We start from the raw sequence: 23,802 nt of genomic DNA, 5'->3' as shown, positions 1-23,802 counted from the left end.
AATTCCATAAAAGGAAATATAATACAGCTACCATTTCTGGAACATATATTTAAAGGGTCTGTTATTGGTGTATTAAGATTGCTCTATCTCTCATGCCTCATATAAATCATGCTCAAAATACATTCAAACTTATCAGTGGTCGCATTTGTGAGAAAACACAGTCTCGTGTGATTAATTTACATTAGAAAATGCATTTATTATAACTTTATGCAATTACTTCTTCAAAATGTCTATTATAAACTGTTTAACACATTTTTATGTATTTAATATCTTAAATATTGTCTAAAAAATGTGTTATTCTAAATAGTTGCTTTGTTAAATGCAACTTTCAATAGGGTGTTGTTGACTAGCAATTTTTTCACTAACTTTTAAAAATCTTTTTCGATTTTCTTTTTTAATTTTTTTTTATGCAATTTACGTTCACTTGAATTGTGCTGTTGTTGGCTGGCCAAAAAATGACACTCTGCTGCATTGATTTTCTGTGGATGGTGGTGATTTACTTAGTGAAGCGATACATTCATCTGTCCCTTTAAAAACTGGCACGGTGCGCGCTCCTCCTCTGCTAGTGTGGGACCGGAGCGCGGGCGCGCGCACCTGGATGGATTCTCTCTGGGAGTGATACGCTCCCATCCTCTGCTTTTACTAACAGCAAATAACAACTACAAACTTGTATCACTTGCTATGAAAACTTGTTTTTAAAGAGCAATTAATGCGTTGTCACGTGTCACGCCAATATAAAATACTTTCTTTCGAAATGACGTTGGCAGTCGTTAGTCTTTTCACCCTGTTTATTAGCATCATCGCCGCCACGCCTGGTAAGTGCAAACCAATCCTTGTCTCTCTGCCCTGTAAAGTACTTTCTTGGTTATGTTAGTGTGTTTAGCATCCTTTTTTATAGTTTATGAGTTATAGACTATAATGGATGTTACTAAAGAGATGAGTTATTTTATTATCTGAAATCAATTTGTAATCGTTAATTATTTATTATCAGAATGATTTATGTTCATGCATTGCACATCTTGAACAAGTCGTTGAACAAAGTTTCGTTCGTTGTATCAGCAATAAAATCTACAAATTATAAGAAATCTTATAGATGGATAGATTTGTGATTCTATTTGATTTACTTTAATGTATCTCAAAATGCTATTTGTTAGCTATGTGTTGCTGATGAGTGCACTTGTCCTCAGTTGAGGTCAGTAAACAATTTGTGGAGGACGCAGTGAGCGGACTTCTGCTGACTGCCATGTCTATGAAAGTGTCTGGTTTCTGTCTGTCCTTGTGTGTCATTACACTTAGTGTACTTAGTCTATGACTCTCAATTTTATAACAGGACTCTTTAATAGTATAACACTATTATTTTATCTATGTAACATTAATACCTTATCAATTGAGATAGTATAAACGGTGATTGTTGTAGAAATTATATCAATAATGTAATGTAATAAGTATGTGTGTTAGCAGCTAGAGAGTTTGTATCTCTGGCAGAAAGAGAAGATGCTCTGCTCAGGGACTTGTTTCAGGGGTACCAGCGCTGGGTCAGGCCTGTTCTGCACGCAAACCACTCTGTGAAGGTCCGCTTTGGCTTGAAGATATCTCAGCTAGTGGATGTGGTAAGACAAACATACAGATCCAGCTATTTTAAACTTCATTTTGAAGCCTTACTGTGGACGGCACTCAGTTGGTCTCTGTCCGTGGTGCTGAAATACAGCAGATGGAGCTGTCCATGGTTCTGAACGCTATTGACTTATGAAGTCAATACATCTCTCTACATTAGGCACATATTAGGGGCATCTGCTTCCTTAGAGGCTATAAATAGAAAATATTGCCTCACTGCTGCTCTTCTCCTCCAACTTTTTTTCACATTCTCCTGGTTTTATTTTGCCTTGCTCTTTCTCTGAAAGGGTTTTTCTGTTCTGAAGACTCATATGATGGGAGGCTGAATTATTAAAAGTGCAGAGATCCAGTGAGCTTTCACGTCTTTAACAGTGTGCACACACTCCACACAAATCCATCGGTGTACCATTTCCCTTTGTGATTAAATTATACAAAATAAATTGACAGGAATTCAGCCTGAAGAAAATATATTTGCTAAGTAAATGCTGCAGGTATTAATTTGAGCTAGATTGCTAGCTAAAACAAATGCATAGACACAAACTAACATCCAATGCAGTAGTGATCCAATATGATTTGAGCCTGAATGAGCAAATAATGTGCTCTTTGGATAAAACCTTCTTCAGTGCATGATGCTGACAGTCCTGAGTGAAATCTCTCAGCTTCAATGTGCATTTTATTAATTGTCGACAAAACAAATTAGTAATAATAAACAAAGTTGCACCATTAGGGCTAATTGTTTCTCTCCATGATGATAACAATAAAAAAAATGATGTCAACTACTGTTGTTACATGTACATCTTGCAATTTGATTTACTTGATAAGGGCTCAGATGTGCCTGTTAGATGTTATTGATTTAAAAACTGCCTGAAGGCACAGGTGCCCAAGTGCCTCGTAATTCAGAGTATAAGATGGCTTTGAAAGTGGTTATGCTGGACGTTTATCAAAAGATATAGCCAATGATTTTGAGGGCTATGGAAAATAAATAAAGACAGCTATTATTATGTGGGCTCCAGTCACCCCTCTCAGCACCACTCTGCCTCAACTGGCTCATAATCTCAAGAAAAATAGATAATAATATAATTCTCTTGTTTGATTGATGTGTCTTTTGTGCTCTTTTTATGGTGTATTACAACAGACTTTGTAAATCATTAGAATACAATCACTAGAATTTAGACGAGTAATGCAAAATAATCACATATATTGAATCTCACATATATATCTCAGTTGTTTATGGTGTTATCTTTCTTTCTTCTCTGTTTATGAATTTAGGATGAGAAAAACCAACTCATGACCACTAATGTGTGGCTATGGCAGGTAAATAACTTCAAACATCCCTGTAAAAATGTTTCGCCAGGTAAATTAATAATGTGCTGTATGCAGATAAATGAATTGGTTGTATTCAAGTCAAAAGTATTATTTTTGCCCAGGCTGTTGAAATTATGAACACATGCAAAAATTAAATATAAACAATGGATTATGTTATAGTCAGTGTATGCTTTTTCCTGTGAGCTTTTTGCTTTTCTTTGCATTTTTTTGTTGTTGCATAGAATAAAACCTGTAGCTGTAATTTACCCTTTTTTACCAAATCATTTTGTCAGATAAATACCTTAACCAAGTTTAGTGTAAAATATAAAATAATTTCCTAAAATTCTGATGGTACACATCCCCAAACGTACATATATATGCTTGTCTCTAGCAACATTATTGAAAATAACAGAAAATGCATATGATGTAAAAGACTAAATTAGCAGTTCTCTGCGAATGATACCGGACACTGACAATAGAAAAGTAATGAAACAAACATTGTTTTTCATAATAAACTCTTTGTAGGAATGGCTGGATTATAAACTGCGTTGGAACCCTGATAAATATGGTGGCATCACCTCTATCAGAGTCCCGTCAGAGACCGTCTGGCTCCCAGACATTGTTTTATACGAGAAGTAAGTTTGTGTGGCTATCTAAATACAACAGTAATTCATCATTTTGGAATATTAAACATGTCATCCTGTCCACTCACTTTTAGTGCCGATGGACGTTTTGAAGGCTCACTTATGACCAAAGTCATTGTGAGGTACAATGGCATGATCACTTGGACCCCCCCTTCCACCTACAAATCAGCCTGCACCATGGATGTGACGTTCTTCCCGTTTGATCGCCAGAACTGCTCTATGAAGTTTGGCTCGTGGACATATGATGGAAACATGGTTGAACTAGTGCTCCTCAACCAGCAGGTGGACAGAAGGGACTTCTTTGATAACGGCGAATGGGAGATTCTCAGCGCGACTGGGGTCAAAGGAAGCCGGCGAGACGGCCACCTCTTCTACCCGTACATCACGTATTCGTTCATCCTGAAACGCCTTCCTCTCTTCTACACACTCTTCCTCATTATTCCATGCCTGGGCTTGTCCTTCCTAACAGTGCTGGTTTTCTACCTTCCATCCGATGAAGGGGAAAAAGTCTCCCTCTCCACCTCCGTCCTGGTGTCTCTCACCGTCTTCCTCCTCGTCATTGAAGAGATCATCCCTTCTTCCTCTAAGGTTATCCCGCTGATTGGGGAGTACCTGCTTTTTATCATGATCTTTGTCACTCTCTCCATCATCGTGACCGTGTTTGTCATCAACGTACACCACCGCTCTTCAGCTACTTACCACCCGATGTCTCCATGGGTGCGTACGCTGTTCCTCCAGCGACTGCCACATTTGCTCTGCATGAGGGGGAACACTGAGCGCTACCAGTACCCAGAGCTGGAGCCCCACAGCCCTGACCTGAAGCCCAGGAACAAGAAAGGCCCTGAAGGAGAAGGTCAGGCTCTGATTAATATGCTGGAGCAAGCCACCAACTCGGTTCGCTACATCTCAAGTCACATTAAGAAGGAGCATTTTATTAGAGAGGTAAGGACTTGAAAATGGCTTAAGATGAATGTGACTGCAAATATGAATAGAAATAAAGCTATTTTTAGATATACCTTAAAGTTTAAGTTCATTTGTTACAAACAAACTTTCAAATAACAAACAAACAAATAAACATTTTATTCAGAAAGTCAAGTCAAGTCAAGTCAAGTTTATTTATATAGCGCTTTTCACAATACAGATTGTATCAAAGCAGCTTCACAGTATTAAATTAAAATAATACATCAATGCTTGTTTCTAGTGGAAAACGTCCACGTTTGGTAATGCTGATCAATAGTATTGTTGATTGATTAATTAAATTAAATATCCCCAAATATCCCCAACTGAGCAAGCCAAAGGCAACAGTGGCAAGGAACCGAAAAACTCCATCAGGTGACCTAATGGAGAGAAAAAAAAAAAAACCCAGGGAGAACCCAGGCTCAGTCGGGGGCCAGTTCTCCTCTGGTGTTTATGAACTAGAGGTCGGATTTAACTGTAAGATTAAAAGTATTATATGAATGCCTGGCTGAAGAGATGCGTCTTTAATCTAGTTTTAAACTGGGAGAGCGAGTCTGAGCAACGAACAGTATCAGGAAGACTATTCCAGAGTTTTGGAGCTAAATGTGAAAATGCTCTCCCTCCTTTGGTGGATCTGGATATCCTAGGTATGACCAAAAGCCTCGAATTTAGTGATCTTAAAGAGCGCGATGGATTATAGGGCGATAGAAGATCCGTTAAATAGACTGGAGCTAAGCCATTTAGGGCTTTATAAGTCAGTAGCAATACCTTGTAATTAATACGGAACTTTATAGGTAACCAATGTAGTGATGATAAAATTGGTGTTATATGATCATATTTTCTTGATCTAGTAAGAACTCTAGCGGCGGCATTTTGGACCAACTGTAGCTTGTTTAATGAGGACGCAGGACAACCGGCCAACAAAGCATTACAGTAATCTAGTCTCGAGGTCATGAATGCATGAACTAATTTTTCTGCATCAGAAACTGATAGCATGTTACGTAGCTTAGCAATGTTTCTAAGGTGGAAAAAGGCTGTTCTTGTAACATATGAAATATGATTTTCAAAAGACAGGTTGCAGTCTAGTATAACACCCAGGTCTTTTACTGTAGAGGATAAAGTAACAGGACATCCTACTATGTTAAAGTTGTAGTGTGAGAGGTTTTGTGGGCGGTTTTTTGAACCGATGATTAGTACCTCTGTCTTGTCTGGATTTAATAAAAGAAAATTGAGCGTCATCCAATCTTTTATATCTTTAACACACTCTGTCAATTTGGATAATTTAGCGTTTTCATCTGGCCGTGATGAAATATAGATTTGAGTGTCATCAGCATAACAATGGAAACTAATTCCATGTTTCCTTATAATATTTCCAAGTGGCAGCATATATATTGAGAATAACAGAGGGCCTAACACAGATCCCTGCGGCACTCCATAGTTTACTGGAGTTATGATCGATTTTTCTCCATTTAAATAGACAAAATGGTAGCGGTCAGATAAGTATGATCTGAACCAACTTAATGCTTGTCCTTGAACAGGATGCAATAAAAAATCCTTGAGATCCATTGCATTGCATTGCAAAATCCTGCAATCCATTGCAGGATGCAATAAAAAATCCTTGAGAAAGGATGCAATAAATTGTGACAGTAAAGACATTTACATTGTTATAAAAGATTTCTATTTTAAATAAATGGTGTTATTTTCACCGTTCTATTTATCAAAGAATCCTGAAAAAAAAAAAAAAAAAAAAATCCACGGTTTCCACTAAAATATGAGACTTCTTTTAAAAGTAGTGTATAAATCTAAATATATTTATCTTGTCCAATACATATTTAAAAATGCATTTTGCATTTGCCTCAAATTCTTTTTTTTTTATTGAATCTTGATTCAATAACATTCTGTAATATATTTTGCCATTTGAAAGTTTATATAAAAATGTATAAAACTATTTTCAGTTTGAAAAATTATTTCTTAAGCTGCACTGAATACTTTATATATTTATCATATATTTTAAATATATTTTGGCCAACTTTTTATAAAGTTAATGAGGTTTTGAAGTAATAAGGTTCCTCTGGCATACTGTTGATGCTAAGGATAAAGTCAGGAATAAAAATGTTAACGCTAATCAAGTGTTATGCTATGACTATTATTTGATGATGAATATGCCAGTCGTGACAATTATGATGCAATGAATATTACAATAAGGTCCCATTAGTTGCATTAACTAACACTAAATAACACATGCGTTACAATATTAATAATACAACTGTTCATTGTTAGCTCATGTTCACCTCCATTAAATAATATTAACAGATACAACCTTTGATTTGAATAATACAGTAGCAAAGGTTGAAATGAACATTAACCAAGATTAATAAATGCTTTAGAAGTATTTTTCACGGTTAGTTCCCGTTAACTAATGGAACCTTATTGTAAAGTGTTAGTGAATGTTCTTTGGCTCTTGCAGGTAGTACAGGACTGGAAGTTTGTGGCCCAGGTGCTGGACAGGATTTTCCTCTGGGCATTCCTCACTGTATCTGTTCTTGGCACCATCCTCATATTTACACCTGCCCTGAAGATGTTCCTGAGCTCACCCCCTCCTCCTTCTCCATGAGACGTCCAGAATTACAGTCAAATCCATCACATTACAAATGGGAATATTATTGTACTTCCAATAATAGTGCAGACAGCGCACATTAGAATGTAGAAGTAATTTGTTCTTTCACTGCATTAAATACTCAGATTTATGATTAACATCATAAGATGACCAGCAATGTTAGTCAAATGTAAAATGTGCAACATGCTGTTTACAACTTTATTTTGTAAGACATCTATTGTTTGTAGATAATTTAGTTATACATTCTTTTTTATTTACAGACAACATTAAAAAACAGTTTACAAAAAAAAAGAAAAAAAAAAGAGAGAAAAAGCTAATCTTTTTTTGACCTGTGCAGGAAAACAATTCCACAGAATCAGAAGACTGTTTTGTCCATCTTTGAGAAGACACACCTCTGTTTGGTCATAAGTTCCTCACTTGATTCATAATAAACCTTCTTCTCTTTGGCACATATTCCACAAGTTAAGCATTCAAACTGAGGAGCACAAAAAAATACAACACAGTTCAGTCAAAAACACTAATATGGAAGCAACTTAACAACTACACTTGTTTTTCTATATTTTTATCTACATTGTAACAGTATTAATTGCTTCGGGTAAATCAAGTATTAGTTTTAATTAAGATATTGTATGAAAAGGGTCACCTTACCTTCCATAACAAGTAGAACAGCAAAGCTAGTAACAGCAGTGCCATCAGTACGCTGAGCAGAATGACCCACCACGGGACTCGACTGAGTAAAGCAGGCTTCCTTTCACGAAAAACAGTTAGCTTCACCTATATCAGTCATAAAAACACTGAGTGAGCTTTGCCTAATACACTTTTTATTAATCACTACTACATCAAATAAAAATACCTTATCTAATATGCTTAAGTACTAATCTACATGACACGTAACCTTAGTATTGGATGGCTGACTCCCAATATTCTCCTGAGTCCCATTAATGGTCAGAGATGCATCCAGTACAATATCCAAGTAGTTCAATGAGTTATACTCCTGTAAAAGAAGACATCTTGTCAATAATCAACTAGTTATAATACATTTGTTACCACAGGTGGACAGTAACAAAGTACATTTACTTGAGTACATACACTTTTTGAGTATCTGTATTTTTCTTGAGTATTATTTTTTTTTGGGAAACTTTTTACTTTAACTTCACTGCATTTGAAAGACAAATATGATACTTTTTACTCCACTACAACTCTGTCAACGTCCTTGAGTATAAAGTAGTAACGTCAGTCAGGGGATGATTTTGGTTGCATTTTGGTTGGAAATGAAAGTCGGGTTGACATCAGATTGACGTCAGCATCCGACGTCGGACAGACGTTGGATTTCGGTTGGAAATGAACCCGACTGATGTTGGTTTCTGACGTCAACACGATTTTCATTTTCAACCACAATACAACGTCTGTCCAACGTTGGAGATTAATGTCAATCTGGCGTTGGATTCTAACATCAACCTGATTTTCATTTTCAACATTGGGTTTGGTCTTCTAAATGCGAATTTTGTTATTGTTTTGGAGCACACTAGCTTATAGATAACAGTAAGGCTAACATATTCATACTAAAAGCCAAAAAACTTTAAATAGGGCATTATTTGAGGGAACAGCCATTTGGGTGTCCGAAACCATTGTGGATGTTATTGAGTGCACTAATTCAATCTCACATTCAATCCCACTACTGGAACTGTGTTCTAGAAATACATTTGATATTGATATGAGGGTAGGAAGGCAGGCATAGATTCAGAGGCATAAGGTAGGCCTACTGTAAGTATTACATACAACAATGCAACAATAATAAAACAATGCAACAACAAAAACAAGTACAAGTATAATTAAAATATTTGGGTGAACTAACACTTAAATAAATAAAAAAAAATCTTGCTAATTATTAGCTGGAAATAGCACACATGCATATGCTACCACAATTTTCAAATATTGAGGAATTTGCTACATTAATCAACATAGATTGAGCAAGCAGCATTATTATTATTATTATTATTTTTACACATATGCTACTAAACCAAATGAAATGCTGTAACTAAAGTCATTTGAATTGAAAATAAAATTTCTCTTTCAGTTTGAGTTCTTTTTTCTACTACCTGCAATAAACATTCAATATTATTTAAATGAATTGATCTCAATTCATTCTGTAAATTTCACTTTTAAGTCTTACAGTGCAGAAATAAAAAAGAATGTCAGCAAGTGTACCTCAAGAAAAGTATTATTCCATAAGCGAGCATGAAGGACGATGCCTGCAGTGCTGTCCAGTGCCTCAAGAGGGCACTTTATCTCCACACATTTTAGGTCATCAGCACACGTCTGGGGCGGCAACATGAAAGGTAGAGATACATTTGCAAAGAACTCGACAAAGGTAAGTACCTTTAAACCTTTGATATATGTTTTAAAGGCACACGATACTAGTATATAACTAGTGATAGTAGTGAAATGAAAATAAAGCACTGGTCAGTGGAATTGTATAAAATCATGTGTAAAGTGAAATTACCAGAGTTTTATACTTTCTTTTGTTGCCCAAAAAGGGGAAAAAATCTGAAGTGGAGGCAAGAGCCTTCAGGCCTGATTCACGCTCTAGTTCACGCCTTCCTCTGGATGACGCCTAAGAAGTGAGCACATAGAATCAGTGACCTCTACCAGAGTGTCATAAGTCATATTGTGTCTGAGTCTCAAGGATTTATCATTCATCAAATACAGAAAGCTACAAAGTAGAACCAGTGGGAGTTGATGTTAATAATTGATAGTTATTTAACTTTATATCCCTTGAAGGAATTACCTTGATAAATCTGAGAGGGTTTATAGCCTCTGATGGTGTGCAGTTAATAATATTCTTTCCTCGATCGCTGATTTGCACAAGGTACATGAGCCATTTTCCCTCCTTGGTTGCTTTTGGCCACTGAATGTTCAGCACTGCAGAACCGAAGGACTTCAGAGGCCGACCAATGTTAATAATCTGACATAGAAAGTACAAGCACAAGAAGCACAAAATCAACAGGCTTTTAATTGTACTAAAACCAACAAGTATACATCTAAATACTGTATATTTACAGACATAAATGCAATAGCACTCTGTGATAAGCTACTGATTTATTTTTGATTGGAGATATAAATATGATAATATCTACAATTTAGGCTATTATTATAACCATTCATTTTGTAAACCTAGCAACTAGCAAGTGTAAGGGATTATGCCAGATTAAATTACAGTTAATGATAATGAATAGTAAAACAGAGAAATTCATCACTGTAACATTATGGGGACTGAGACACCAACCCTGAACTCATACTGGACCAAAGAGCCAATATCATCTTCTGATTTCATTGATTTATCATCTTTCACTTCTCCTCCAAAGTACAACTGGGAAGGTTTAGCAACACTACAAAGACAAAATACATAATTATTAAAAAACAGTTGTGCTGCTTTTGTGTTTTTAAAGGATTATTTTTTTTTTTTTTGATAAATAGAAAGTTCAAAGGAACAACATTAATTTGAAATCTTTTGACCAATTTAATGCGTCCTTGCTAAATGAAAATATACATTTCTTAAAAAAATAAATAAATCTGTCAGCAAACTTTTAAATGGTATTGTACATCATTTTTTTTTTAAAACAATTAATAAGACTTACCCAGTGACATTCAGATGCAGTTCAAAGATAATTTTCGCTTCTGCGACAACTATTGGAATATCTTGAATGCTAATCCTTTTGACAAAAAGAAAAAGAGAAAAAAAATGAAACATGTACACACTTATTGGGTTTCCATGTTTTAAGGGGACTTTCCATAGAAATAAGGATTTATATACTAATCAAACTTTGTATTTTATCCCCTAACCCGTACACCTACCCATCATAGAAAACTCTATGAATCATAGAAAGCATTTTTACATTTTCAAAAAACAAACAAACATCAATTAATATGATTTTGTAATATGAAATTTTTTCCCCATAATGTAGGGTTTACCAGGACACACACACACACACACACACACACGCACGCACGCACACACAAACACACACACACACACACACACACACACACACACACACACACACACACACACACACACACACACGCACGCACTAAAACATTTAAACTTTAAAACTTCATTAGCTTGTTTTTCATGCAATAAAACTTTATAGTACTACTTCTATAAATGTATTATGTTGATTAACTGTAACTAGAGGTACCTAGAAGATAACATCATAGCTAAGCTAGACTCTTCTTACGTTTTAAGGGACATTGTCACATTAGCGCCTGTCACTCTCAAGGAAAGCCTTTCCGTGTTTAGTATCAGGTAGAATGAAACCTGAAAGTGTTGAAAAAAACCTAGGTTAGGAGACTGACAGATTTGATTATATTGAAAGCATGCTTGATGATTTGAGAGAATTTTAATTACTCTTCATACCTCCGAGTCTCTTTTAAAAGGATTTCCAAGTTGGCAGTCAGCCTGTGTTTTCTGTTCATTGGGGTTACACTGCACCTGGGTTTCCTGCACAGCGATAAAAACGAAAACAAATGGTATTTGAAAACATCTATGCAAAATCTGAAACAGTGTACACTAAAAGAAATCCCCTTGTTACTCAAAAAATGTGCGTAATCAAGTGAAGTTAATTTAACAGATTTATTTCATTGAAATTTTACTTGACAAGCTTTAGCTTTACTTGACAAGTGTTTGTTCAGTCAGTGTTTAGTGAGTGAGGCAGAATGTGTACATCATAATGAGCAGAACCATACATTTAGTGCATACAATGTAATTTAGTGCATACAATTTAATTTAGGAACTACTTTACACAGTTGTATGGAACAACTTGAGACTTTTTTTCAAATCCAACATTCTATTTTTTCGAGTGTACAAGTCTAGGCCTGAATATGACAGTCCTTCAAAACAGATGCAATGAAGCATTATAAAAATGTGTCCATCTTTCAGTAAAAAGCAAAACACAATAAGACTTGCTGATGCAAACTTTTTCAGTGAAATAGGACACTCACACTATTCTTCTTTGGCATGACTGATGATAGGTGCAGAAATTCTGGAAACGTCACAGACAGTTGACTCTGGTGTGCATCTTCTCCACCTATGTTGGTTACAGTGACCTCCAGGGCGACGTTCTCATCACCAGGAGAAATGACAGAAACACCATTTTCCCTTCAACACACAAAGATACACCCAAATTTAGCAATTCCAAGGATGGCTCCTTAAGTCTATATTACAAGACGGCCAAACACATGTCAAATATGTAGCTAATATGCAATTTGCATTACGTAGTGCTTACACAATATGATTATAACTTAGTGCAATTAATGGATTTGCACGCTATACCCCTGAGATATTTAAACTCCTGATTTGGTCCTGATTTGTCAGTACATGTTTTGCAGTTATAGCAACAACAAAACTTTAGCTAAATATTGAGATATATGCCAAATGCCAAATATCAATCATGTGGTCTTTGAACTGTAAAAAACAGTAGTGTATTGTTCTAAATCTTGCACAAGCCACATAGATAATGATATTACATGGATAGAGGGTCACATTTTTCTTGTTGTTGGTCTTTGGTGCAGAAGCTATACTGGAGCTGCAGGTTACTGTGGCAGATGTTGTCACTTCCACAGTCGGCATTCATAAAGGTGACCTGGGAGATAAGAGGTTTGTGGTAAAGAAAGCCATGTTTGAGACAGTGGGATATTACAGCAATAAAAGAAGTGATATGGCAGTATACCTCTGCTTTGGTTGTGTTTTCTTGTAGAGCGTTTAGAACTGGCTCTAAGTCAGGGAGGTTTCTGATTGTCTGTTTTGGATTGTCAGATGACAAAGAAACAGATAAGCTGATGGAAATGCTGGTCAGCTTGTCCTGGATATCTCCCTAAAAACAGTACAATGGTTTTTAATCATAAATTCTCACTTTCAGTTCTTGAAACCAGCAAATCAGAGTGTGAGTAGATAGTACCAGCAGCCTGAGGTTGGTCTGGACACACTCTCGTTTGCCCTGGCCAGGCAGTTCCCGGTCTCCCTGCGCAGCCTCAGAATTCACAAAGACCACTCGTGAAGGAAGACCCCTCTCTCTGCGCACTGTATCAGCCTTCAGCTTGTACTCGATCCCTACAGAAAGGTGACTATCAAATGCAATTTCACATGCCTCAAAAAGTTCCAAGAAATTGCTTTGACAAGAAGCTGTTTGCCAAGATATAATAACTAATCAAACACACCCAGCTGGAATGACTCATACAGATTGCTGTGGGACATTTATTCTTGTTTTGATATTTAATGCAGTATGGAGAACAGGAAATGGACTCACTCAGTTTGGGATTGTATGTAGGTGGCTGGGCAGTGTAAGTGAAACAGGACTGAGCTGTAATAGTGCTGAAAGATTTTCAAAAAAAAAAAGAAGAAGAAAGAAAGAAACAAAAATGTATATAAGTGTGTATGTTTATTTTTATAGCTCAAATTATTATTATTTTAAAATACACATGTATATATATATATACACTGAACAAAATTATAAACGCAACACTTTTGTTTTTGCCCCCATTTTTCATGAGCTGAACTCAAAGATCTAAGACTTTTTCTATGTAATATTTTTTCTCAAATATTGTTCACAAATCTGTCTAAATCTGTGTTAGTGAGCACTTTTCCTTTGCCGAGATATCCATCCACCTCACAGGTGTGGCATATCAAGATGCTGATTAGACAGTATGATTATTGCACAGGTGTGCCTTAGGCTGGCCACAATAAAAGGCCATTCTAAAATGTTTTACTGTACTGCCAAATTCTCTGAAACGCCTTTGGAGATGGTTTATGGTAGAGAAATGAACATTCAATTCACAGGCAACAGCTCTGGTGGACATTCCTGCAGTCAGCATGAATGAATAGGTTTGAGATGCTCTGGATCGGTGTATATGACAGCGTGTTCCAGGTCCAGCCAATATCCAGCAACTTCACACAGCCATTGAAGAGGAGTGGACCAACATTCCACAGGCCACAATCAACAACCCTTTTTTTTTTTTTTTTTGGTCTTATGTGTCAGTAAAAAAACCTTTTTTTAGTTTTATGTGTCAGTAAAACTGCAAATTTTAGAGTAGCCTTTTATTACATAGAAAAAGTCTTAGATCTTTGAGTTCAGCTCATGAAAAATGGGGGCAAAAACAAAAGTGTTGCGTTTATAATTTTGTTCAGTGTATAGATTTGTTAGATTTTGCTGTTATCTCACCATGGAAGTTGCTTGCAGTCACGTGCCTTCAAGTCATAATTATTTGGTGTTAATGTCAACGTCTTTTCTATGTTTACCACTGGTTTAGTCCTTAAAAAAAAGAACATATTATTTATTAATAATATTAATGTAATTAATTTAGAATTCTAAAATGTACAGATCCTACAAAATGATATTTAATGAAAGTATATTTATAGTGTGGAGTGTGTCTGGTTATTCTTTCACTTCATATGATGAATTACATGAATGCAAAAGATCTGATCAGCATTGAATCTATAGATTTATCAGAGTGGGAAGCATCCAACCTGTAAACCAGCACAGTATCTGAAAGTGAACCCACAGCAAGGTCTGGATAGCCGTTACCGTCCATATCCATGTTTCCAGCCAAGGAATAGCCAAACAATTTGATACCGCGGTCTCCAGCATCTAAAACCTATAAAAAGAGATTGTTTTAACAGTCACTTTGAAAAAAGTTGCAAATGCAAAATTCCTCACCAGATCTGTATAATGAATCATGCTGGATAATATAATATAATATAATATAATATAATATAATATAATATAATATAATATAATATAATTAGTAATATAATTAGTAATATAATATAATATAATATAATATAATTTGTAATATTTTGTAAATATAATATATAATATTATAAAATTAAAAAGTGTTAAAAATATATTTTAAATACAATTTAAATCTAAAGCAAAATAACTGATAAAAATGTATATATAAATTAATTATATTAATTATAAATATGCGAGTCCTTTTACGAACCACTGGTTTTTGATGAAAGCCTGCAGCTGAACCATGATGTATGTACACTCGACCTCTCCCTGTATCCTCATTGGGAGCGCTCACTGCAAAATCTGTTCATCAGAAAAGATAATTTGTCAGATATACTGGAAAACTGAGGCTCAAGACTGAAGTATATATAACCTTTTGTTCAACCTTGGTATCCATCTTGATTTATATCCCCAATGTGCGCCACTGCTAGTCCAAACATGGAGTCCCTTTTCCCGTACAGACACACTGGTTTGATTTGGTTCCAGTGTTGTCCATTGGGCTGGTTGATGTAAATGTACACAGCCCCTCCTACATCTTCATCCATGTTTTTCTCAGAGAACTCAGGTGCACCCACCACGATGTCATCCCACCTGAGGCAATGAGGACATTGTCATCTCTAATACAGACTAAACTTGTAAAACAATAATTCCCTGTGATTACATAAGAAACTTTACAATCACATCCTGTTTGGTCATAATTGTATCTGTTTCTCGTGTAAACTCACCCATCTGCGTTTAAGTCAAGAACAGCGAGGTCATAGCCAAAGGAGGAGGCCAAACCTGGACCTCGAAGGATGTGTTCAGCTTTCAAGTTCCTTTTTTCTGCCCTTTCATCCGGTCTTAGCAACAAAACCTCCCCACTGTGGTGTGAGCGCGGAGCCCCCGCCACAACATTCAACTCTCCTTTCTTCGTAAGGTTCATCCCAGTATCTAAAGCAAAGCCTGAGAAATAACAGAAGGAAAATTGTTGATAAATAGATGATATCAGATTTAAAATACTTCTTTTATCATTAAATGTTTCCCCTGAAGTCCACTAATACTCACTAGTAAGTTCAGAATGAGTCATTTTTGTAGCTTATTTTTAATAAATGCTCTTTGAAACTTCTGGAAGTTACGGTATGATTTAAAGAAAATGTATTCCTCATTTTATAGTTGCTAACGTATTGCTAACTACTGCATCAGATAAGTCAAAATTTACAGTAATATTTTATTTTGAACAGATCTGCATTCTAGACAATTGTGCGATAGATTGGCCTCTGGTACACAGTAGTAGGTTGACCATGATCACCTAAAAAGCTGCTGATGTCCACAGGAATAAGCTCGTGTTGTTGTTGGTTATGATCTCCTGTTTCATAGATCTCTAGAGAGAAGTCATCTACAGGCTCCATGTACACAATGCCTTAAGTGTGAAAAGGAGAAGAAGTCATTATAAATGATAGGTTGTACTGTTACTGTATGTGTGAAGTGTGAAAAAAATGCTTTGCAGTACCTTTCCAGTCATAGGCTCCTGGAGCTCCATATACAAGATATTTGCTGTCTTTGGAAAACGCTACAGAGAGACCCTGTTGACAGTATCCAAACTTGTACTTATCTGCTTCCCGATTACTACAAAATGATCTTGTTCCCACTCCATCCGTCACCAATTTAAGGTCCTGTTCCAAGACAAAACATCTGCCCAATAACCGCTGGTTGGTAAAACTCCAATCCTGGTACCTGTGGGCACAAGTCTAAATAAAACAGAGCATATTTATTACACATTCATTACACATAGCGTCAATTAAAACATTAAGATAACATATGTACACATATGTTTACGTTTGAGGTGTCAACTTTAAATAAAATACTTTCACAATGAATAAGAACCAGTTAAAATGAAAAGCACAATTTACCACTACTTTGCCTCCTCGGCCCTGACTTCGGACACGGACACCTAGCCATTGGTTTTCTCTATAGTCTACTCCTGTCCTTTCCCTAGGACGATCTGCCAGTATAGAAAAGTGAGTTTAGAATGCTTTTTTAGGGATACTTAAACTGCTTGTATTATTAAATAATACACATAATAAAAAAGTATTTGATCATTACAATATAAAAAAATGAGGAATAAAGAAACAAAACATAAATCAAGTAAACCACACACCAACCTTCTATATCAACGGCAATGCGTTCACAGTCATCAGGTTGTGTTGTGAATTTACATTTGTACAGACCTCCAGATATATTGGCATTTTGAACGGGCAATGCTCTAGCATGAGGCGCTCCAATCAGCAATCTGAAATTGCAAGTGATGTCAATAGATAGAAGTTAGTTAGATAGATAGATAGATAGATAGATAACCTTTATGTATTGCGTAGTAGCATATCATTATCTAATATTAAGTTTAGTAATTAGATATTGTTCAATTATGACACTTTCATTTAGGTCTATATGTAGCCTATACGAATGCATGTGAGAGACGTAATGCAGGTTGCTACAAAGCGTTGTCAAAGTTTGTGCTGCTGAACATGTTTAGAAAAATAATAACATCAAATGTGATGTAACACAATGCTGCAAAGTTCTGCCGTAATTTAAACAATTATCACGTGTTCGCTTAAAAAATAAATAAAAAAAGGTTTCTCACACGCGCTCCTCTGCAGGTTTGAGCTGATGGTGCATGGCCATAGAAAACCCAAACAAACTGTCTGCTTCTCCACGCTTCTTCATCACGTTCTGTGTGTCCAGGTTAAAAGCCGAAACCTGCGGTGGCCGAAGCATCCACACGGTCAGGAGGAGACTCCACTGACTGAACAACATGGTGGACCTCTCTGGAGCTGGAAATGGGCTAAGAGATCTACTCCAGAAGAAAAACTATCACCGTAGGGTGAGGCGATGTGACGAATATAAGCCTTGGCTGATTTATGTTCTCAGGGTGTGGATAAGACCAACTGTACTGTACAGTAAAGAAAGTTAATGTTTACCTGCAAAGGAAACGTTAACACATGCCCTTTAATCCTCGATGATTTCCTGGGAGTTTAATCAAGTTCAAGATAAGAATCAACATGTTATGACGGTGCAATTTGCAACGAGAAAGAAACTTTAGTACACGAGCAAGCCACAAAGACATCATTTAAAAACAAACAAAACATAGGCCTATATAAGCCTATGTTTTATAAGGTATAAAACATGGACTTTATATATAAGGTATAGGCTACCTTTATAAACCTCAAATATTCAGATAAATACCTCGAGGCCAAATCAAATTTTGTTGTTTTTTGTTTGTCTTAATGGAAATTAAAATCCGTGTTGTCCGGACAAATAAAACACATTTCACCAAAAGATGGCGCTAGAGATTTCTAGACTAGAATGTCGACTGTAGCCATTGACTTCCACAGTAGGAAAAACATACTATGGAAGTCAATGGCTACAGTCAACTGTCTGGTTACCAACATTCTTTAAAATATCTTCTTTTGTGTTCAACAAAAGAAAGAAACTCATACAGATTTGGAACAACTTGAGGGTGAGTAAATGATGACCAAATAAATTTTTTTGGGTGAACTATCCCTTTAACTGCCACGATGACTGCACAATGAAACAATTGTATTCATTTATTTCATTTAAAATAACACGAAAAGGTGAAAACTTGCCTCAACTCTACATCTAGGAAAAATACCCTTAAAATTAGTTGAAGTTAAATAATGTGACAAATTCCATGTGTGCCAACTAGTGACACAAAATCTGGTATGATGGTGCGGTTGTTTGGCCTTTGTTTTGCATTACATTATTGAGTAGCAGTACTTGTCTCTGCACATAGTGGCCATGGTTTGGAAACTTAAGCATCATTGTGGTTTTAGCACTGAAAGGTATAAGGTCTCACGAGCTGCCTTCCGGATGATCAGCAACTAGTCTCGCGTAGCCAGACCTTCAGACTGACGGCTGAAGGTCTGGAATTCATAGCAGCTTTCTTTGGCCAAGGCCCGCCCATAAGGCCGTTTGACCGACATGTCAAACAACCAATTACAGTTCGTTTCGTTCAGTGTCACGTTTCGTTGCGTGGAAATGTCCCCACAACAACAGATCGGCGTGCAACCATAGACTGCAACAAGTCAGTCAGCATAGAAAATCAAAGAAGGAGAAGAAAACAAGCAGTAAGTCATTGATCTGTTTGTCCACGTATAACAACAATTGCGTCTGCATTACCACATCTGATCAAAACACCGAGTAAATCAGTAGGAAACGCAATTACACGTCTGCGCTTTGTTTCCAGGCGGACCGAAAATAAGCGCGACACTCGCGCCCCCCGGAAATCCGATAAAATTCAACCAATCAGATGACGACTTCGACATTCCTGAAGTGTTTCCAGTTAAGTGTACCATATGCATCAGACGTTTAGCCAACGTTCCGTGGGCGTGACGTCTGAGGCTGAGACTAATCAGCAACATGCAAATGACAAATAATAATGGTAAAAATTTATTTTCTCTTATTTTCAACACATTCTGTTTACTATAAGTTGCACCTACAGTACATGTCAACTAACTCTCATTAGAGTATTAGACTGTCTGCTTAATATCTGCTATTTTATTTATTTTATTTTATTTTGATGGTCCCCCAACAGACATTCTACTACTGACTATAAGTAACTTTTTAAGTACATGTCAACTAACGCTAAACCTACTCTAGTTAACTAATACCCTAATTTAAAATTAATTAATATAAAAGTATAAAGAGTGTTTCTAAGAGATTACTTTTTATAAGTAGACTATTCCTTTAAATGACAGCATGCATCTGAGCACTACTAACTTTAACTGTGACAAAAATAGCTGTACATCCTGTGGAAACTTTAAATGTTGTTGCGGCAAGTGAGTTGTTTACTGAGAAACCCACTGAGGATGGTGTAAGTCAGTAGAGATGAGTGGTCATGGGAAAGTGTGGGTATGGGTGACAGGAGGACAGGAGCGGTACAATGAAACCGCTTAAAACACGTCTCATGATCTGCACCACCTCACACTTACACGTATAAGCACAGATGCACTCCTGCACAGATAGAAGCCCATGCACATAAAAACAATCATTCACACATGCAAGGCCACTTCAACAGCGCACCCCAAACACAAGTTGATATTTAAAAATATGCATGCATTCCTGAAATTGACATTATGGTCCCAAGAGACACAAAATCTTGTTTTGCTCCTCTCTTATTTGTGTGTTTTGGGATCAGAACATGTGACATTCATACAACAGGATGGACTTTTTACCAACACTTTATATAATATATTTATATATTAATGTTTTTATTTCTCCCTTGAAAATGACAAATACTAACGGCCTGTCTGAGAAACTGAGGTCAGGCTAATACACTTAACAAATAGCAGACTTTGAAACACTAGAAACCAAGATTGGTGCTTCAGCCATGCACAGTGGTGGAGGCGGAGCCTAAGTCAAGACTGAATTTTGACCCTCCCTCACATAATCACAAGTTCTCATAGGAGGTGTATTGTGTATACACTACATGTAAATACAAGTATTTGTCAAAAAATTGTAAAAGATGAAAGCTTTAAGCTCTAAGCTTTATTTATTTCAGGTTACAAGGCAAGGAAACATTCTTAATTCCTAATTTTGTGGAAGAAAATGTTCCAAACAATTAAATAAATCAAATCTTAACTGTAAGCAGCATGTAACACGTAACATACTTAAATATTATGGTAACACTTTACAATAAGGTTCATTGGTTAACATTAGTTAACCTCCTTAGTTAATATGAACTAAGAATGAACAATACTTCTTTAGCATTCATTAATCTTAGTTAATATTAATTTCAACATTTGTTAACATTAGTTAATGCACTGTGAACTAACATGAACAAACAACGAACAGCTATATTTTTTAACTAACACTGACAAAGATGAATAAATACTGTAACAAATGTATTGCTCATTGTTAGTTCATGTTAGTTCATACATTGACTTATGTTAACTAATGAACCTTATTGTAAAGTGTTACCAATATTATTTTTAATTACGAAATTGGAACTCGCTATAAAAGTGTTACCAACAGGTATAAGACATATACTTTTTTTTATTTTTAATAATAATAATACTATCTTACAAGTGCAAAAAGAAAGAGAATAATAAAAAGTTAACCTGTGGTCGCTAGGGAATATTTGACTATTAACTGTCAAAAGCTAGAAAAACAGTTTGCAAAGCTGTCCTGTTCCAGAATACTAAATTAAAGTCATTGTGGTGTTCTGTTTTTATAATCCATTTACAATTTTGATGTGCGACTAATTCACTCACTTTTAAGTAGCCATATTAGATTGATTGATCCCCTTTCCTTCTGATGGTCATCAACTTGACCTAGACAAGCCCACATGAAAACTTAGCAAACTAGAGTTTATTCCAGTTTTCATCTACAACGGAACACACCATTACCACACAATCATCAGAGCAGCGATCACACATTTGTGCACAACAACACCTTCATGCTAGCATTGCTTTTACAGGGCAGAAGAAAAAATCCATTCACTGCTATCAGCTGCTGAGTCTGAGTGCGAAGAGTATATGAAGTATTTGTGCATCTTATCAACAAACATGCATGAAATTGATTTGTAGTTGGTTAGCCCTCTTATTCTTTCAAGTGTATTGTTTCAATTAGATTTATATTTAGTTTACCTTAAGATAATCTTTTAAATGTATTTTTAGATTAAACAACAATGACATTTATTTCTTAGCCCTCCCGTTAACAGTAGTAATAGGACTTATAAAGGCATATCATTTATTATCAATGCTTATATATAAAGGCATATCATTTATTATCAATGCTTATATATATATATATATAATCTTTTTTTTTTTTGCTAATGAGACTTAAAATATTGTGGAGGGAAAATGAATAGACAGGACCAATGTAAGTGATGAATAAAAATACTCTTCATGCTGACTAAATCACAATGGAATAACACTATGTATTTATTTAACTCATCATTTTACATCTTATACAGCACAACAGAACAGATAATAGCTGAACATTTAAAGAATTAGATATGTACACACTAAGACTGCTGAGATTTTTCACTCTTTTCCCCAGATTTCATTCTTCTTTTGTTCCGACTGAATCGCAAGGCTGCATATGTCAAATTCTCATCATCAGTGTCCTGAAGAGAAAAAGTTACCAAATGTATAAAACTGACTTCTTGCAAGCTAATTCAACACATTTATAAGATTAAAGCAAACCATTAAAAATGACAAATAACAATAACAAATAAAATAAAAAACACTATTAAAGGCCATTATTAATTTATAGAAGCAACATGATAGTAGAAAACTACTAATTAATTAAAACATTTTGTTGGTGCTGAACAAAACACACCCTGCCTAGTTTAGCACTTAATGTGATCTGTGAAGGGACCTGTTTAAGTGTCTGTTCTGCTACAAACTAAACTAAACTAAACTAAACTAAACTGCTGCATTACTAAAACTATAGATTCCGCTTTATTACAGATAGCAAATCATCCTCTTACCAGAGCATTTGACTGCCCTCTAACTTGGTTGTCTTGTCCAGAGCCTCGCACTGTATGAAAAAGATGCAGAAACAACCATAAGCATTTTCAAAGACAAATGCAAAAATAAAGAACAAAACCTTCTCCGGGCTTACCTATCGTAAATATGAAAGCCACGAGAGCAAAAACTAGAACTCCACAAAATCCTAAAGCACATGCCAACCCGAGCACTGCTGGATAGAGCTTTTCTTCTGAAATATGCACACTAAATGTTTATTATGAATACAAGAGATTGGTATAATAAATACATTTCTGTCACAAAGTTATTGAATGAAAGCAATAAAATCTATTTACCGCTCTTGACTTGATTTGTACTGTTTTCATAGCATTTTTGTTGACACTCCATGTAGTCATTTAGATGATCAGACGTTGAAATATTTGATGCTAAATTTTGTTGACCTACAATCAAACACCCAAAGGGTTAAACAATTTTTTTTAACTCATTGTTTTAGAAATGCATAAATATTTCTTATTTTACAGATGTACATGATAGACTAAATTCAAATGAAATAATTATAATGCATACATTGTTTTTTGAATTAAGTCATTGTGATCATTTAATTTGTTAATAAGTTGTTTTACCTTTAATTATCAGATGTGTTCCACTTCCAAACTCAATATACGATGTTCTTAATCCACAATAGTACACTGCTTCATCTGACTGAGTGATGCCTGAAATTGTCAGATTACAGTTGTTGCTCAATCTCTTGCCCCAGAATCGATCATTTTTGAATTCTTTGTAAAATATGGGTTCCGACAATTTCAGAAATACTGATATGACTTGAGGTTGTTGTCCAGCAATTTGCTTATACCAAATTATGTTATCTCCACGTGCATAACACTGCAGAGTCACGGTGTTGCCAAGTGCCACAGTTATGACTTTATTTGGCTGATGAATATCATGATGTGCAGTGCCTGAAAAAACTGATAATGCCCACAGGTTAAGACATGAAATGTCCACACTACTGGATATGCAGTATAAATAAATTATTAATCAAACAATTGTTTGCACTATCTATGCAAATCGATCACAAAAATGTAAAATAAATCTCAGCAATCATTTAAAATAAACATTTCATAAGAGAGGTTTAAATAAGTAAAAAATTAAACATGACTTACGCAATATACAAACAGTAACAAATGGCCAATGAATCATTGTAAAATTACTGTAACAATTTTTCTGCTGTCCATTTACTTTTTCAAACAGGGAATAGTTTTCTTGCAAAGAAGAAGTTCCTTATATACTTCCTGTACTTACCACCCCGGAAACCAGATTAATCACCATTGGTTGAGATACTTAAAAAAAAAAAAGGTCTGTCCTCCTCACCTCACCAGTTATCTTTTGATATA

The 23,802-nt window shown here is 35.6% G+C and overlaps 3 protein-coding genes across 5 annotated transcripts; 1 reads left to right on the top strand and 2 right to left on the bottom strand.

The window, feature by feature from the left end:
• Positions 1-564: 564 nt before the first annotated feature.
• Positions 565-7,171, top strand: chrnb3b (cholinergic receptor nicotinic beta 3 subunit b). Of its 3 annotated transcripts, none has more exons than XM_084132882.1 (6): positions 565-815; positions 1,462-1,610; positions 2,884-2,928; positions 3,445-3,554; positions 3,638-4,505; positions 6,988-7,171. In XM_084132882.1, the coding sequence occupies exons 1-6, from the start codon at positions 710-712 to the stop codon at positions 7,132-7,134; spliced, it is 1,425 nt and encodes a 474-aa protein (XP_083989008.1). In that variant the 5' UTR covers positions 565-709; the 3' UTR covers positions 7,135-7,171. The 3 variants fall into 3 exon arrangements, with proteins under 3 accessions (XP_083989008.1, XP_083989007.1, XP_083989006.1); XM_084132881.1 differs by having other exon boundaries at positions 581-815; positions 1,486-1,610; XM_084132880.1 differs by having other exon boundaries at positions 581-815; positions 1,459-1,610.
• A 150-nt stretch (positions 7,172-7,321) lies between these two features.
• Positions 7,322-18,056, bottom strand: itga6l (integrin, alpha 6, like). The gene is made up of 25 exons (XM_084132879.1): positions 17,542-18,056; positions 17,066-17,193; positions 16,814-16,905; positions 16,414-16,651; positions 16,213-16,323; positions 15,650-15,866; positions 15,310-15,515; positions 15,136-15,227; positions 14,660-14,787; positions 14,355-14,444; positions 13,443-13,507; positions 13,095-13,246; positions 12,867-13,010; positions 12,664-12,779; positions 12,139-12,295; positions 11,555-11,638; positions 11,376-11,455; positions 10,776-10,850; positions 10,424-10,526; positions 9,926-10,102; positions 9,641-9,751; positions 9,346-9,456; positions 8,033-8,131; positions 7,786-7,911; positions 7,322-7,612 (listed from the first exon to the last, which is right to left on the bottom strand). The coding sequence occupies exons 1-25, from the start codon at positions 17,712-17,714 to the stop codon at positions 7,493-7,495; spliced, it is 3,195 nt and encodes a 1,064-aa protein (XP_083989005.1). The 5' UTR covers positions 17,715-18,056; the 3' UTR covers positions 7,322-7,492.
• Positions 18,057-21,817: 3,761 nt separating this feature from the next.
• Positions 21,818-23,802, bottom strand: LOC311094304 (uncharacterized protein). Its single transcript, XM_084132185.1, has 6 exons — positions 23,572-23,802; positions 23,035-23,376; positions 22,747-22,851; positions 22,548-22,643; positions 22,414-22,463; positions 21,818-22,047 (listed from the first exon to the last, which is right to left on the bottom strand). The coding sequence occupies exons 1-6, from the start codon at positions 23,606-23,608 to the stop codon at positions 21,946-21,948; spliced, it is 732 nt and encodes a 243-aa protein (XP_083988311.1). The 5' UTR covers positions 23,609-23,802; the 3' UTR covers positions 21,818-21,945.

Source organism: Abramis brama (genome assembly GCF_963993115.1).
Source record: "Abramis brama genome assembly, chromosome: 13".
NCBI lineage: Eukaryota > Metazoa > Chordata > Actinopteri > Cypriniformes > Leuciscidae > Abramis > Abramis brama.
This window is presented reverse-complemented; position numbering and strand designations above follow the sequence as displayed.